At 40.3% G+C, this 13,193-nt stretch overlaps 1 protein-coding gene across 5 annotated transcripts in view; it reads left to right on the top strand.

Annotated features, from left to right (window-relative positions):
* Positions 1-13,193, top strand: part of xrn1 (5'-3' exoribonuclease 1) — a 129,591-nt gene that overhangs the window by 94,535 nt on the left and 21,863 nt on the right. For 3 of the 5 annotated variants that reach the window (XM_043702782.2, XM_043702784.2, XM_087993310.1), the window contains 5 exons: positions 428-556; positions 2,055-2,196; positions 5,915-6,012; positions 6,311-6,427; positions 7,995-8,132. In XM_043702782.2, coding sequence (XP_043558717.2) covers positions 428-556; positions 2,055-2,196; positions 5,915-6,012; positions 6,311-6,427; positions 7,995-8,132 — 624 coding nt within the window. The remainder of the gene's footprint in view (positions 1-427; positions 557-2,054; positions 2,197-5,914; positions 6,013-6,310; positions 6,428-7,994; positions 8,133-13,193) is intronic. The other 2 variants (XM_087993309.1, XM_087993308.1) reach the window with 2 other exon arrangements.

Here is a 13,193-nt window from a genome sequence, read left to right as displayed (position 1 = left end):
TCACATTAAACCTTCTAGTCTAATGGTCCCTGATGATAAATGTTGATTTGCTGAATTAACAGTTCTTGTTCCTGTAAGTGAATTGAGGTTTGTTTCCATGCTAGTTATGCTCCTAGTAGCAAATAGCCATTAATTTGCCATTTACTGATGATCTTATTGAAAGTCACTGATGGGTATGAGAAATGAAAATGTCACTCTGGCGTATTAGAAGGCAACATAACCTCTTATTAAGACAGTCAGCTCATGTTGTAGTTGTTCTGAGCCTTTTTGTTCATAGAACATTACCGACTAATTCAGCATTCTTATTACAGCATTATTTTGTACTGTACTTTTAAATGTTGAGTGGAATTCCAAAATTAACACCGATTCCTTTTCTTATGACAATTGATTTACTACTTGAACTGAAATATGTTTTCTTGATGTAAAGCCAGAAGACGAATTCTCCACTGTATGGCTGTCCTTGCATAGCAATTTTGGACCTACTCCCCACTCCATACAGAGCAATTCCCGCACTACAGATTTACCCAGTAAACACTCTTCGGCTTTGCAAGAAAAGGTAAACGTAGTTCTCAAGTCAAGTCCAAATCATTAACATTTGACATGATTCAACAATAGTTCATTCAATATGCTTCTGAAGAAGTTTAGAACAGTGTTAAAATGAATAATCCAAGTTACAAATCGCATGCAATATATCTTGTATGCTAGAGCAAATTTCCTCCAATTAAATATTAGGAGGTCTCAAATCACTGTTTCCAGTACCCCTTCCAAACTTCATTCCCTCCCTTGTGGCTGCATCCCTCTCTCCGGTAACAGTCTGATTTGAAGTCAGTCTGGTGCTATATCATAACCTGAGATGAGCTTCTAATCTCATAGTTGCACAATAATTAATACCACATAGATTCCCCTCTCTAATATTGCTTGACTTCTTTCCCTGTTTAAGCACATCTGCTGCTGACATATTCATCTGTGCCTTTGTTTCCACTAGAATCAACTATTACCAAGGCACAGAGATCGCTGTCTCACATTCTACCGTCCTTAAACTTGTAATTATCTGAATCCTTGTTCCCTTTTCTCATTTGTAGCAAATCCTGTTTTCCCTATCACTCTGAGCTTGCTGATCCATTTTGGTTTGTGTTTAAGCTACACCTTGATTTTAAAATTTCCATTCTTGTTTTGAATTCAACTGACAAAATCAGGAATTGCTGGAAAATCTCAGCAGGCCTGGCAGCATCTGTGGTGAGAAAGAGGAGTTAACATTTTCTGATCCAAAGAAGGGTCACCAGATCCGAAATGTGAACTCTGCTTTCCCCCTGCAGGTGCTGCCAGACTTGCTGAGTTTTACCAGCAGTTTTGGATTTTGTCTGTTGAATTTCTAGCATCTACAGTTCTTTAGCCTTTTTTTTTTAATTCTAAGGGCCTTGTTCCCCCCCATCTCTGTAATCTTTTCAAACCCTAGAACTATCTGAAATTTCTGAGCTCCTCCAATGTTAACCTCTTTCACATTCTGAATTATACTTGCTCCATTTTCAATGGCCTCTACTTCAAGCTCTGCAGTTCTTTTATTACACTACTCTTACCCTGACTTTGTTCCTCCTCAAAATCTACTTCTCTGGCTTGCATTTTTGGCCATTTGACCTAACTTCTTATGTGATTTGGTGTCATACTTTGTTTTATGACACTTTAATGAAGTTTGGGATGTTTCCTTTTCTTCAAAGGTGCTATATAAATGCAAGTTGTTTGCTAAAGGGTGTACTGTTTCTTAATGGAGGCTACAGCGTGTTAGTACTTTTGATGTACAGGGTAAAATATCTTGTATGGAGTTGACAGAATCATGAAACTTGTTGAAATCAAAATATGAAAATCATAAAATCCATTGTATTATAAAGATTACCAAAGTTTTAAAATTTTTATCATGTCCAAACCATTTTTATGCTGGCTAGCAAAAGGTCCATCACACTGGGAGGCACTGTGATACTGCACAATTTAATGTACATTGTATGTTATTTTGGATCCAGTGTATATGCTTATTTTTACTCTTCCATCTGCCCTTCCAGGCTGTGACTGAGCCAGCAACTGTTTCAGGGTTTCAGTTCAAAAATCCCCATCCAACAGAAAATAAAATGCGACCATTCAAAATCGATGGCCAGCAGAAACAGAAATGGGGATCATCAGAGCAACAGGCATGTGCCAGAAAAGGTAACCATTGCAAATGGGCTTATAAAATCATTGAACTTTCAGTACAGAAGGAGACCATTTCAACCCCTTGTGTATGTACCAGATCCCAAAAGAGCCCTATTCTCTAGTCCTACCTCGTAGCCCTCTGAATGCATCATTTTCAAATATATATATCCAGCTCTCATTGAAACAATGTGACAATGGCAAAAATTATTAGTTGAAATAAAGCCAGTTGAATGGTAGGTGATTTAATGTTTCAGAAACTATTGGCAACTCGCATCTATTTTGAAAATTTTCTAATTTAAGTTAATGTTGATAATGTTATTTATTCAAATAAATCTTGTTACTTCGCAGTGATTAATTAGTACGTTTTGACATGTCTTTTTTTAGTTTTGAGATTATCAACTAGTGAAAGGGTCTGTTTTCAAATAATAATGCAATTTGAAATTTCTAACCCTCAATGATAGTTTCCATGGCCAGAATTACTACCTTTGTGTTAGAAGCACTAATCTGTTAGGTGAAGTTCCCAGTATTGTTTATTCTGGCTCTGTTTGAATGATGAAATTCAGTGAAGATGGTGATTGTGGGTGCATTACACTGTAAAACCTGTGGAGAGGAGTGGAAATAAATGTAGGATTTAATCTCTCACCTTTCACCAATAATTTAGGATTTGAAATTATCCATCAATGTTTCGTCCTACAAATTTTGACCAGATTCATTTAAACAATTTGGTCTTTCGTTATATACGTTTGTTTCATTCGAAATTGCTCATCATTCCCAGATATCAAAACATATGTTATTTGTCTTAAAAACAGAATCAGCTGAAAACATTCAGCAGGCCAGCAGCAACAGTGGAGAGAAACAGTGTAAAACAGAAAGAACTGAGGATGCTGTAAATCAGAAACAAAAACTGAAATTGTTTGAAAAGCTCAGCAAGTCTAGCAGCATCTGTGGAGAGAAATTAGAGGTAAGGTTTCGACTCGAGTGACCATTCCTTAGTTCTGAGGAAGGGTTGCTAGACCTGAAACATGAATTCTGATTTCTCTCCACAAATGCTGCCAGACCTGCTGAGCTTTTCCAACAATTCCTGTTATTGTGCATGAGAGAAATAGTGTTTCAGATGAGTGAGCTACTCATAATTCTAATAGTGATAATAGTCTTTTATTGTTAAAAAGAAATGCACAGATATTTTTCTAAGTGGGAGCATTATCCAGAGTATTGTATATAATTTGGGCTTTCTTTTCTAAGCAAGGGCAAAATTGCATTAGAAGCTATTCAAAAAAGGTTCACTTGACTCATTACTGGGAAGATAGCGTTATCTTGTATGGAAAGGTTGAACAGGTTGTGCCCTATCCCTCAGTGTTTAGAGAGATGGGGGGGTGAGCTGATTGAAACATGTAAGTTCCTGAGGGGGCTGAGCAAATGCCGAAAGGATGTTTCCCTTTGTCGGAGAGTCTAGAGTTAGGAGACATAGTTTCAAATAGTGTCTCACATTTAAGACAGTTGAGGAGAAATATTTGCTATTAAATATTCTACATCAGAGGGACCTGTCTTTCAGGATCCTTGACTATCTCTAAGGCACAAGTAGATTGATTTCTTTCTTAGTTAAGCGTGTCAGGGATATGTAGGAACCTGGATTTGAAGCTGCAATCAGATCAGCTATGATCTCATGAACTGGAAGAGCAGGTTTAAGGGGTGAACTTTTGTGTTCATATGATTAACTTTTAACGCGAATCTTAAATAAGGTGAAGTTCACAAGTACAATTTCAAATTCTTCAACTTTATGATTATTTAAAATACTCCATTTTGAATGACAATGGAATGGACTTTGACATTATTAAAATACTCTTGTGAAAGTGATGAATAATATGGAATAAATTGATATGGGCATGATAGTTTAATGTATCAAGAGTTCTGAATCCGTACTTTTTTGAAGTTGTTGGTTATACTTTCTAAGAGGTAATGTTTGAAATTTGAGCTAGCACATTATATGTTAATACTTCATGTGTGCGTTACAAAGAATATAGGATGTTCTTGTTCTGATGAGAGGAAACAACTTATTAAGATGTCCTGTGACGAGTGAGGTTAGGAATAGGAAGATAATATAATTAAATATATGGTTAAAGAGCTTGTGTAAGAGGGTATGTGAATCATTGAAGTCTCCTTCAGGGCAGGAGGGACAAGGAGAATGGATTGCACCTCAACTGGAGGGGCATCAATATCCTGGCAGGGAGATTTACTAGTGCCATTCAAGAGCGTTTAAACTAGTGTGGCAGGTGGGCAGTAAGTGAAATGACTGAGGAGGAGTCAGAAACAAAGGCTGGTAAGGCTAAGCTGATGGGGTTACTGATCATGGCAGGACTGGTAGTCTGAGGTATATTTGTTTCAATAATAAAAGTATGACAAATAAGGCAAATAAACTTAGAGCTTGGATTAATAACATATAACTATGGTGTTGTAGCTGTTACAGAGACTTGGTTGAGAGAGGGTCAAGACTGACAGCTCAACATTTTAGGATTTAGACGTTTCCCAGCATTATTGAGAATATCACTGCTGTACTGAGGGAGGACACCTTGGAGGGCTCTTCCAGTGAGGCCACATGGGTACAGCTCAGGAATAAGAAGGGTGCAATCACTTTGATGGGATTGTACTACAGACCTCCCAACAACCAGCAGATGATGAAGGAGCAGGTATGTGAGCACTTTTATGGAAAGATGTAAAAACAACAGGGTTGTTCAGGTGGACGGTTTTTACTTCCCCGCTATTGACTGGAATTCCCTTATTGTCAGGGTCATGGACTGGAGGGAGCTTGTTTAGACAAATCTGAGGTGACCTGAAATTCTAAAAGGCCACTTGTAATGAAGGTTTTAAATACGACAAGCATAGACAATAACTTCAGGTCTGCAGGAGCCAATTTCACTTTGTGAACTTTCTCAGTTTCCATTTCTGTCTTTGTTGCTTCCTTGAATTTTCAACAGTGTGTCACCTGAAATAACTCCACAGAGGTCAGTATCTCATCACCAAGTCACCCTTTATTTATACTGTCTGCGATACTGATCTAGCCCTCTGCAAGCCAGGCCTCAGAGTGAACAGAGCCGCTGACACTCATGGTTATATGTGTCCGCCAGGGTTCCCTGATAGACCAGATTAACAGCCCTTTCCAGGGAGCTCATTCTATGAAGTCCACCTGGTTGACCTCATTACTATCATTACATCAGCACTCCCAGCAAGCAGGACATGTGGTCGCTTCCTGCAGTTCATTTCCGTGTAGAATTGTAGACGGGTAAGACAGCACACAAAGTATTCTTAAGTAGATTAAGTGCTGTGACCTGTACTAGAAAATAACTCATCTCTAAAGAGCCCAATGAACAAATGTTGTATTCACAAACACAAATTCCCATCATAAAGCAAGGAACTGCGGATGCTGGAAATCTGAAACAAAATAAGAAATTTCTCAAGAAATTCAACAGGTCTGATATATTCTGTGGAAAGAAAACAGAGTTAACATTTTGGGTTTAGTGACACTTTAGAAGATTTAGTAACATTAACAAATTCCCATTTTTTTTCCTTTAGTTAGTATTTTACAAGCCATTCTACTGCCTCATCTGTTTAATTTCACGTTATTCTTACTAAATATGATTTATATGTATTTTTGTCTTCATTCTGACACAGTTCTATACTTGAAATATTAATTTATTTTGTACTTCAGAGTTAAAACTCTCCATCTTGTTTTTTCCAGCAAAAGAGGATAACTCTGAAAGTTTCAAGGCCAGAACTCACGGACCTGAAAACTTTGGCCAGACACAGCTATCCGTTTCCAAACTACAAAGTAAACAGGTAATATTCAAATATTAGAATTTTAACTTGGAAATGTGATGTTCTGAAGTCTACATTTAGCATGTATACATTTCAGCATTTATAAGACCTAAGTCTGAAGGGATGTTACCGTACTTTACATCAAATGGTCTTTGTGTTCACTTTTCCATTAAATTAGCCAAAGGCTGAAGATATAAACTTTTACTCGTTTAGTTTTCTTTAAGGTAGAGAAGGCATAAATCTTGATCTTAATAGGATTTTTAATTTAGGCAAGCTGTATTTGAGTTGACAAGCACAAACTTGTTGTGAAACATTGCAGGCATGTGCTAGCAATAGTAAACCAAGTATGAAGATTCTAAGACGGAATGAAGACCCAAAAGAACAGAAGTCTGCATTATTAAATTGTCAACAGTCTGCATCATTAGAAAGGAATAAGGTAAGCACCCCCTTGCTCTCTCGGCTTAAAGAAGGCACTGAACATTAAGTGTGGTAAACTGAAATAAAGGTGGCATGAAAGAAAATCAGCTATTTATTTATCCCTCAGTAATCTATAGTTGATCTGTAACATTGTGCCAGAAGAATGTAAGGCAGCTGTGATCTTTGGAAGGAATTGTGATACAGCATGGAATGATTGAACTATTGTGATTTTATGTGCAGGCTGCATCAAGAGAATCCATTCCTTCTGGTGGGGGACTAGAAGATAAGGAGAGCATAATTATGTCAAAAGTAGAACTAAGCTGTTTGACAGCGTTGTCAGAATCTGATTTTTCACATAATTGATACATGAAATCACAAGTTTCCCTCTGCTTTTCTTGCCTCGGCTGAACACCTCCCCAACCCAAAAGAAAATGCTAGGCCAAGGCTAGGTCAATTGTAAATGTACAATGGTTGATAAATGTTTCTTAGGTGATGGTATTGGTGAAACCAAAGTGAGTAACTAGAATAGAAATGATGATCAATTATAATCAAGTTTAATGGCAGAACATGCCAAAGGAAGTGAATAGACTTCTGTGCCTTGTTTTCCAAATTAGCCTGTTCAGAGAAATTATCACCAACTTTGAGCAGGGCCCCTAAGCCAGGGGCAAGGACACTCTGTTGTGCCACAAGAAGGCCCTACTTCTGTTCCTTAATTTTTAAAGTTTTGTTTAATCTATTTTTCTAATCAGCCTGTTTAGAGACGTTATTCTGTTTTTGTTTCTGATTTCAAACATCTTCAGTTCTTCTGGTTTCCTGTTTAAACAGAGTTTTCTGTTTTTTCATGACCCAACCATTCCCCAACAATTTTCCAGACACAATGTACGAAACTTGTACTAGTCTTTGAATTTTAATTTTTTTGACTATCTTAATTTACATGTGTCTGTGTGTTTATGTCATTGTCTTATGTACATTTTAGTTTAGCTTTTAAGCCACTTGTTAAAAGTTAACATCAAAAGTTTTTCCTCTTCCGAGGTGTACTTAATGATCTGGAGGTGCTGGTTTGGACTGGGGTGTACAAAGTTAAAAATCACACACCAGGTTATCGTTCAACAGCTTTATTTGGAAGCACTAGCTTTCAGAACCACCTGATGAAGGAGCAGCGCTCTGAAGGCTAGTGCTTTCAAATAAACCTGTTGGGCTATAACCTGGTGTTGTGTGATTTTTAACAAGGTGTACTTAAGCTTTGTTTTGAAACAGTTTGACAAACTGAGCTGTCACAGTGAAGCTTTTTCTATAGCAATGCAGGTTGTTTTTCTGATATAGCCCTCCTGTTCATACTTCAATTATGAAAATGCATTGTTTGCAACAAAAAAATTGTTTTGCTGATATTGTCCATTTAGACATGGCAAACTAAGCTGTATGCTTTCTACTCTCTCATTTATCTTACTGTACTGTAATTTTAAAGCTTATTTTAAACATTTTTTCATTTAATTTTGATTCAAAAATTCCTTAACAATTCAAGCCATTCTTTATAATTCTACCGTTTTAGTTGAAATTGAATTGAATGTTATGTAATATATTAACAGGTACCATCCGAGTTTGAGGAACCATTAGTTTCTGTAAAATGCCCTGGTGAACAAGTAGGAGAAGATGTACAAGGCTCACAATCCAAAGAAAGTGAGAGAATCACTGGAGAACCTCTATCCCCACAATCTTTTGCCATGGTAGGCATTGTCATCTTTTCAATCGCATGTTGGCAGCTTTTTGTTTGGACTTAAAAACACTTCAGGAAGAGAGCTGTGATAACTGCTATGTTAGTGTAACTATCAAATTTTTATTTGTTCACACTCAGACTGTGGGCTTGATCGCAAGCCTAGCATTTATTGCCCATCCCTAATTGCCCAGAGAGCTGTTTAAGAATCCATAGAATCCCTACAGTGTGGCAACAGGCCATTCGGTCCAACACGTCCACACTAACTCTTTGAAGACCATCCCAGTTTCACCCTCCTAATCTATCCCCGCAACTCCCATTGCTAATCCGCCTAACCTGTACATCCCCAGACACTATGAGCAATTTAGCATGGCTAATCCACCTATCCTGCACATCTTTGTACTGTGGGAGGGAACCAGAATACCCAGAGGAAACCTACACAGACACAGAGAGAATGTGCAAACTCTACACAGACAATCGCCTGAGGCTGAAATTGAACCCAGGTCCCTGGTGCTGTGAGGCAGCAACACTAACCATTGAATCAGCATGCTGACCATTCAAAAGGCAAAGACATTTCTCGGCAATTATAGCTACTTATCATTTTGCTGAAAGGGTAATTGTGTACATTTCCACACCAACCCTCTGAAGACTCTCTCGCCTCTTTCCCCCCCCCCCCCCCCCCCCCCAGCCTATCCCTGTAACCCCACATTTACCAACCAATTCACATAGCCTGTGTGTCCCTGGACACCTAGTGTCAACTTAGCACAGCCAATCCACCTAACCTGCACATCTGGAAGGTAACTGGAACACACGGAGGAAACTTATGTAGATACAGGGAGAAGGTGCAAACTCTACAGAGACAGTTGCCTGAGGCTGGAATTGTACCTGGATCCCTGGTGCTGTGAGGTAGCAGTGCTAACCACTGAACCAGTGTGCTGCCCACATAAAAGGTAAAGACATTTCTCAGCAATTTGCTGGAAGATTAATTCTGTCAGTTTGTACATTTCTGGCATACAGACAAAGAAATTCAGTATTGATTTTCTGCCAGTTTTGTTTAAATTAAGACTATTTTGCATCCAGACTATGTTATGCACTTGCTAAATGCAAGCTGCTACTTTTTTTCTGTGGTACGACATGCACATGATTTGTCCATCACAGTCCTAGCATCAATCTGGTTGAAGAAGGTTCTCCTTCTCTCCCTTCTAAAGGATTTTCACTTTACTCTGAGGCTGTGCCCTCGTGGTCTCATCTCTCCTGTTAATAGAAACATCTTCACAGTGTTCACTGTGTCCAGGCCGTTCAGTATTCTGTAAGACAATAGACAATAGGTGCAGGGGTAGGCCATTCGGCCCTTTGACCCAGTATCACCATTCATTATGATCATGGCTGATCATCCACAATCAGTATCCTGTTCCTGCCTTATCCCCATAATCCTTGATTCCACTATCTCTAAGAGCTCTATCCATCTGTTTTTTGAAAGAATCCAGAGACTTGGCCTCCACTGCCTTCTGGAGCAGATCAATCCACTACTCTCTGGGTATATAAGTTTCTCCTCAACTCTGTTCTAAATGGCCTATCCCTTATTTTTAAGCTGTGTCCTCTGGTTCGGACTCACCCATCAGCGGAAACATGCTTCCTGTCTCCAGTGTATCCAATCCATTAATAATTTTATACGTCTCAATCAGATCCCCTTTCATCCTTCCTGCCATTCTGGGAATTGACCTCATGAGCCTATGCTGCACTCCCTCAATAGCCAGAATGTCCTTCCTCAAATTTGGAGACCAAAACTGCACACAATACTCCAGGTGCGGTCTCTCCAGATGAGCAAGTATAGACCCAGAGTCCTTAAACGTTCCTCACCTGTTAAGCCTTTCATTCCTGGGATCATTCTCGTGAGCCACCTGTGGAACCACTCAAGGTACATCCTCCTGAGGTATGGGGCCCAAAATTGCTCGCGATACTCTAAATCTGGTCTGACCAGATCTTTATAGGGCCTCAGAACTACATCGCTGATTTTACAATTCTAGTTTTTACAAAATAAATGCCACCTTTGCATTTGCTTTCCTAACTACTGATTCAACCTGTAAATTCACCTTAAGAGAATCCTGGGCTAGAACTTTAAGTCCCTTTGCACTTCAGACGTCTGAAGTTTCTCCCCATTTTAAAAAAAGGTTCATGTCTCTATTCTTCCTACCAAAGTGTATGACCTCATACTTTCCATCTGCCCTTTTTTTTGCCCACTCTCCTAGCCTGTCCAAATTTTTCTGCAGCCTCTCTACCTCAGTACTATCTGCCCTTTTGTATCATCTGCAAATTTAGCCTGAATGTCCTCAGTTCCTTTATCTAGGTCATTAATGTATAAAGTGAAAAGTTGTCCCAGCACTGACCCTTGTGGAACACCAGTAGTCACCAGTTGCTATCCTGAGAAGGACCCAATCTTCTATCCATGCTCGTACCTTGCCTGTAACGCGATGGGCCGTTATCTTATTCAGCAGCCTCCTTATCTTATTCAGCAGCACCTTATCAAAGGCCTTCTAGAAGTCCAGTTAGATAACATCCATTGGCTCTCCTTGGTCTAACCTGCTCATTACTTCTTCGTGGAAGTCATAACAGGTTTGTCAGGCATGACCTCCCCTTGATGAAACCATGCTGACTTGGCCCTCTTTTACCATGCAATTCCAAGTATTCAGAAATCTCATCCTTCACAATGAATTCCAGCATCTTACCAACAACCGAAGTCAGGCGAATCGGCCTGTAATTTCCCATCTTTTGCCTTACTCCCTTCTTAAACTGGGGGCGGTGGGGGGTTACATTAGAGATTTTGCAGTTCTCTGGGACCCTGCCTGATTCCAGTGATTCCTGAAAGATCACCACTAATGCCTTAACTATCTCTTCAGCTATCTCCTTCAGAACTCTGGGGTGTAGTCTAGTCCAGGTGACTTATCCACCTTCATGCCTTTCAGTTTTTCTAGCACCTTCTCCTTGGGAAAGGCCACCATACTCCTCTGGCTTCCCATTGCCCTTCGCCACATTATATGCTTTCTCTTTAGCTTTTATGCTATCCCTGACTTCCCTTGTCAGCCATGGTTGTCTCATCCTCCCTGTACCATGCCTCCTTTTCCTCAGGCTGAATTTTTACTGGGTCTCCTGAATTACTCCCAGAAACTCCTGCCGTTGCTGTTCTACTTTCTTTTCCGTTTGGCTCTTTTCCCGTCAATTCTGTCCAGCTCCTCCCTCATGCCTGTGTAGTTGTCTTTATTCAACTGTAATACCATTACATCTGATTCCACCTTCTCCCTCTCAAATTGCACGGTAAATTCTATCATATTATGATCACTGCCTCCTAAGGATCCCTTCACCTTAAGCTCCCTTATCAAATCTGCCATATTGCACAATACTAAATCCAGCATTGCCTGTCCCTTGTGGGCTCCACTGCAAGCTGCTCCAAAGGCCATCTCATTGACATTCCACAAATTTCTTTTCTTGCAATCCACTACCAACCTGATTTTCCCAGTCCACCAGAATATGGAAATTCCCCATGATCACTGTAACCCCTATAATGGATTTTTTTACCTATGCGGTTTCTGAACTATACCCACAGATTCTGCATCATCTGACCTTACTTCGTTCCTTGCTATTGATTTTAATTTCATTTCTTACTAATGTGGCATCCCCACTCCTCTGCCCACTTGCCTGCCTTTTTGATAGGATGTGTATCCTTGGATATTTATCTTGTAGTCCTGATCCCCCTGCAGCCATATCTCCATGATGCCCACCACGTCATACCTGCCAATTTGGTTCTGCGTCACAAGCTTGTTTACCTTATTCTGTATACTGTGTGCATTCCAACTGAGCACCTTCAGTACTGTATTACTGTCCCTCTCCTCACACTTGTTTGTCCAGTGTGCTTGAAATTTGATTCCTGACCATTTCCAAATGCTGTCCTACTTTGTGTGCTAGAGAGTTTAATAACCTCTCCTGAGTTCTCCTTTCCTTTCACCTTTTTGCATATTTTTCCATGCAGTTGAATCCAACCCCACAGCTGAAAATGTGCTGCTTTGTTTCCTATTGGCCATTCCTGTTTACCCTTTCCGTTAGAACGTTGGTCCCAGCTCAGTTCAGGTGGAGACTGTCCCAACAGTACAGATCCCTCCTGTTCTAATACTGATGCCAGTGTCCCATGGAAAGGAGCCCCTCTTTCCCACACCACTCCTCTAGCCATGTGTGTACTTCCCTTATTCTCGGGTCCCTATGCCAATTTACACACGGCTCAGGCAGTAATCTGGAGATTATAACCCTTGAGGACAGAGTTCCTGATAATCCCTGAACAGGTCCTCCTTCCTAGTCTTGCCTATGTTGTTTATCCTGATGTGGACCACAACACCTGGATCCACCTCCTCCCGCTCCAATATCCTTTCAAGCCGGCCAGAGATATCCTTCACCCTGGCACCGGGCAGGCAATATTCCATGTGGGACTCTCTATCCTGTTTACAAAGGATGCTGTATATTCTCCTAATTATAGAATCCCTTACACAACTACCCCCTGTCTTTTTGCTACCCCTCTTGAATGGCCTCCTGTGCCATGGTGCTGTGGTCAGCTGGCTCATCCTCATTTTAGCCCTGTTCCTCATCCACATGGAAAGCAAGTACCTCTTACATGTTGGACAGGTCAAGATTGTGGCTTCTCTGTTCCTGAATAGGGGGTCCTTCCACCTGCCTCACTTGTAGTCTACACCCTGTTGTCTCTGGCCACTGGCCGAATTTGTGATACTTAATCTACCAGATGTAACTGCCACCTGAAACAGTGTCCAGGTAACTCTCCCCCTCATGGATGTGCAGCAGTGTTCAATGCTTGGGATTCCAGCTCATCAATTCTGAGCTGAGGTTCCTTCAGCAGGAGCACTTGCTGCGGATGTGGTCTTCCATTTGTCATTGTTATGGACAAGGCCAGACCCCCTCAAAATGTTTCAAGAAGGTAGCCCAGACCCTAGCTTTTCTACTCCATCAGATGTTTCTCTCTGTTCCCAGCTAAAACTAAAGCCAACTAGAAAAGTCCCTCAACTGGAAGAAGTGG

Source organism: Chiloscyllium plagiosum, unplaced genomic scaffold (genome assembly GCF_037043375.1).
Source record: "Chiloscyllium plagiosum isolate Xiang-an unplaced genomic scaffold, Cpla_swu_hap1 HiC_scaffold_13, whole genome shotgun sequence".
Taxonomy (NCBI): domain Eukaryota; kingdom Metazoa; phylum Chordata; class Chondrichthyes; order Orectolobiformes; family Hemiscylliidae; genus Chiloscyllium; species Chiloscyllium plagiosum.
This window is presented reverse-complemented; position numbering and strand designations above follow the sequence as displayed.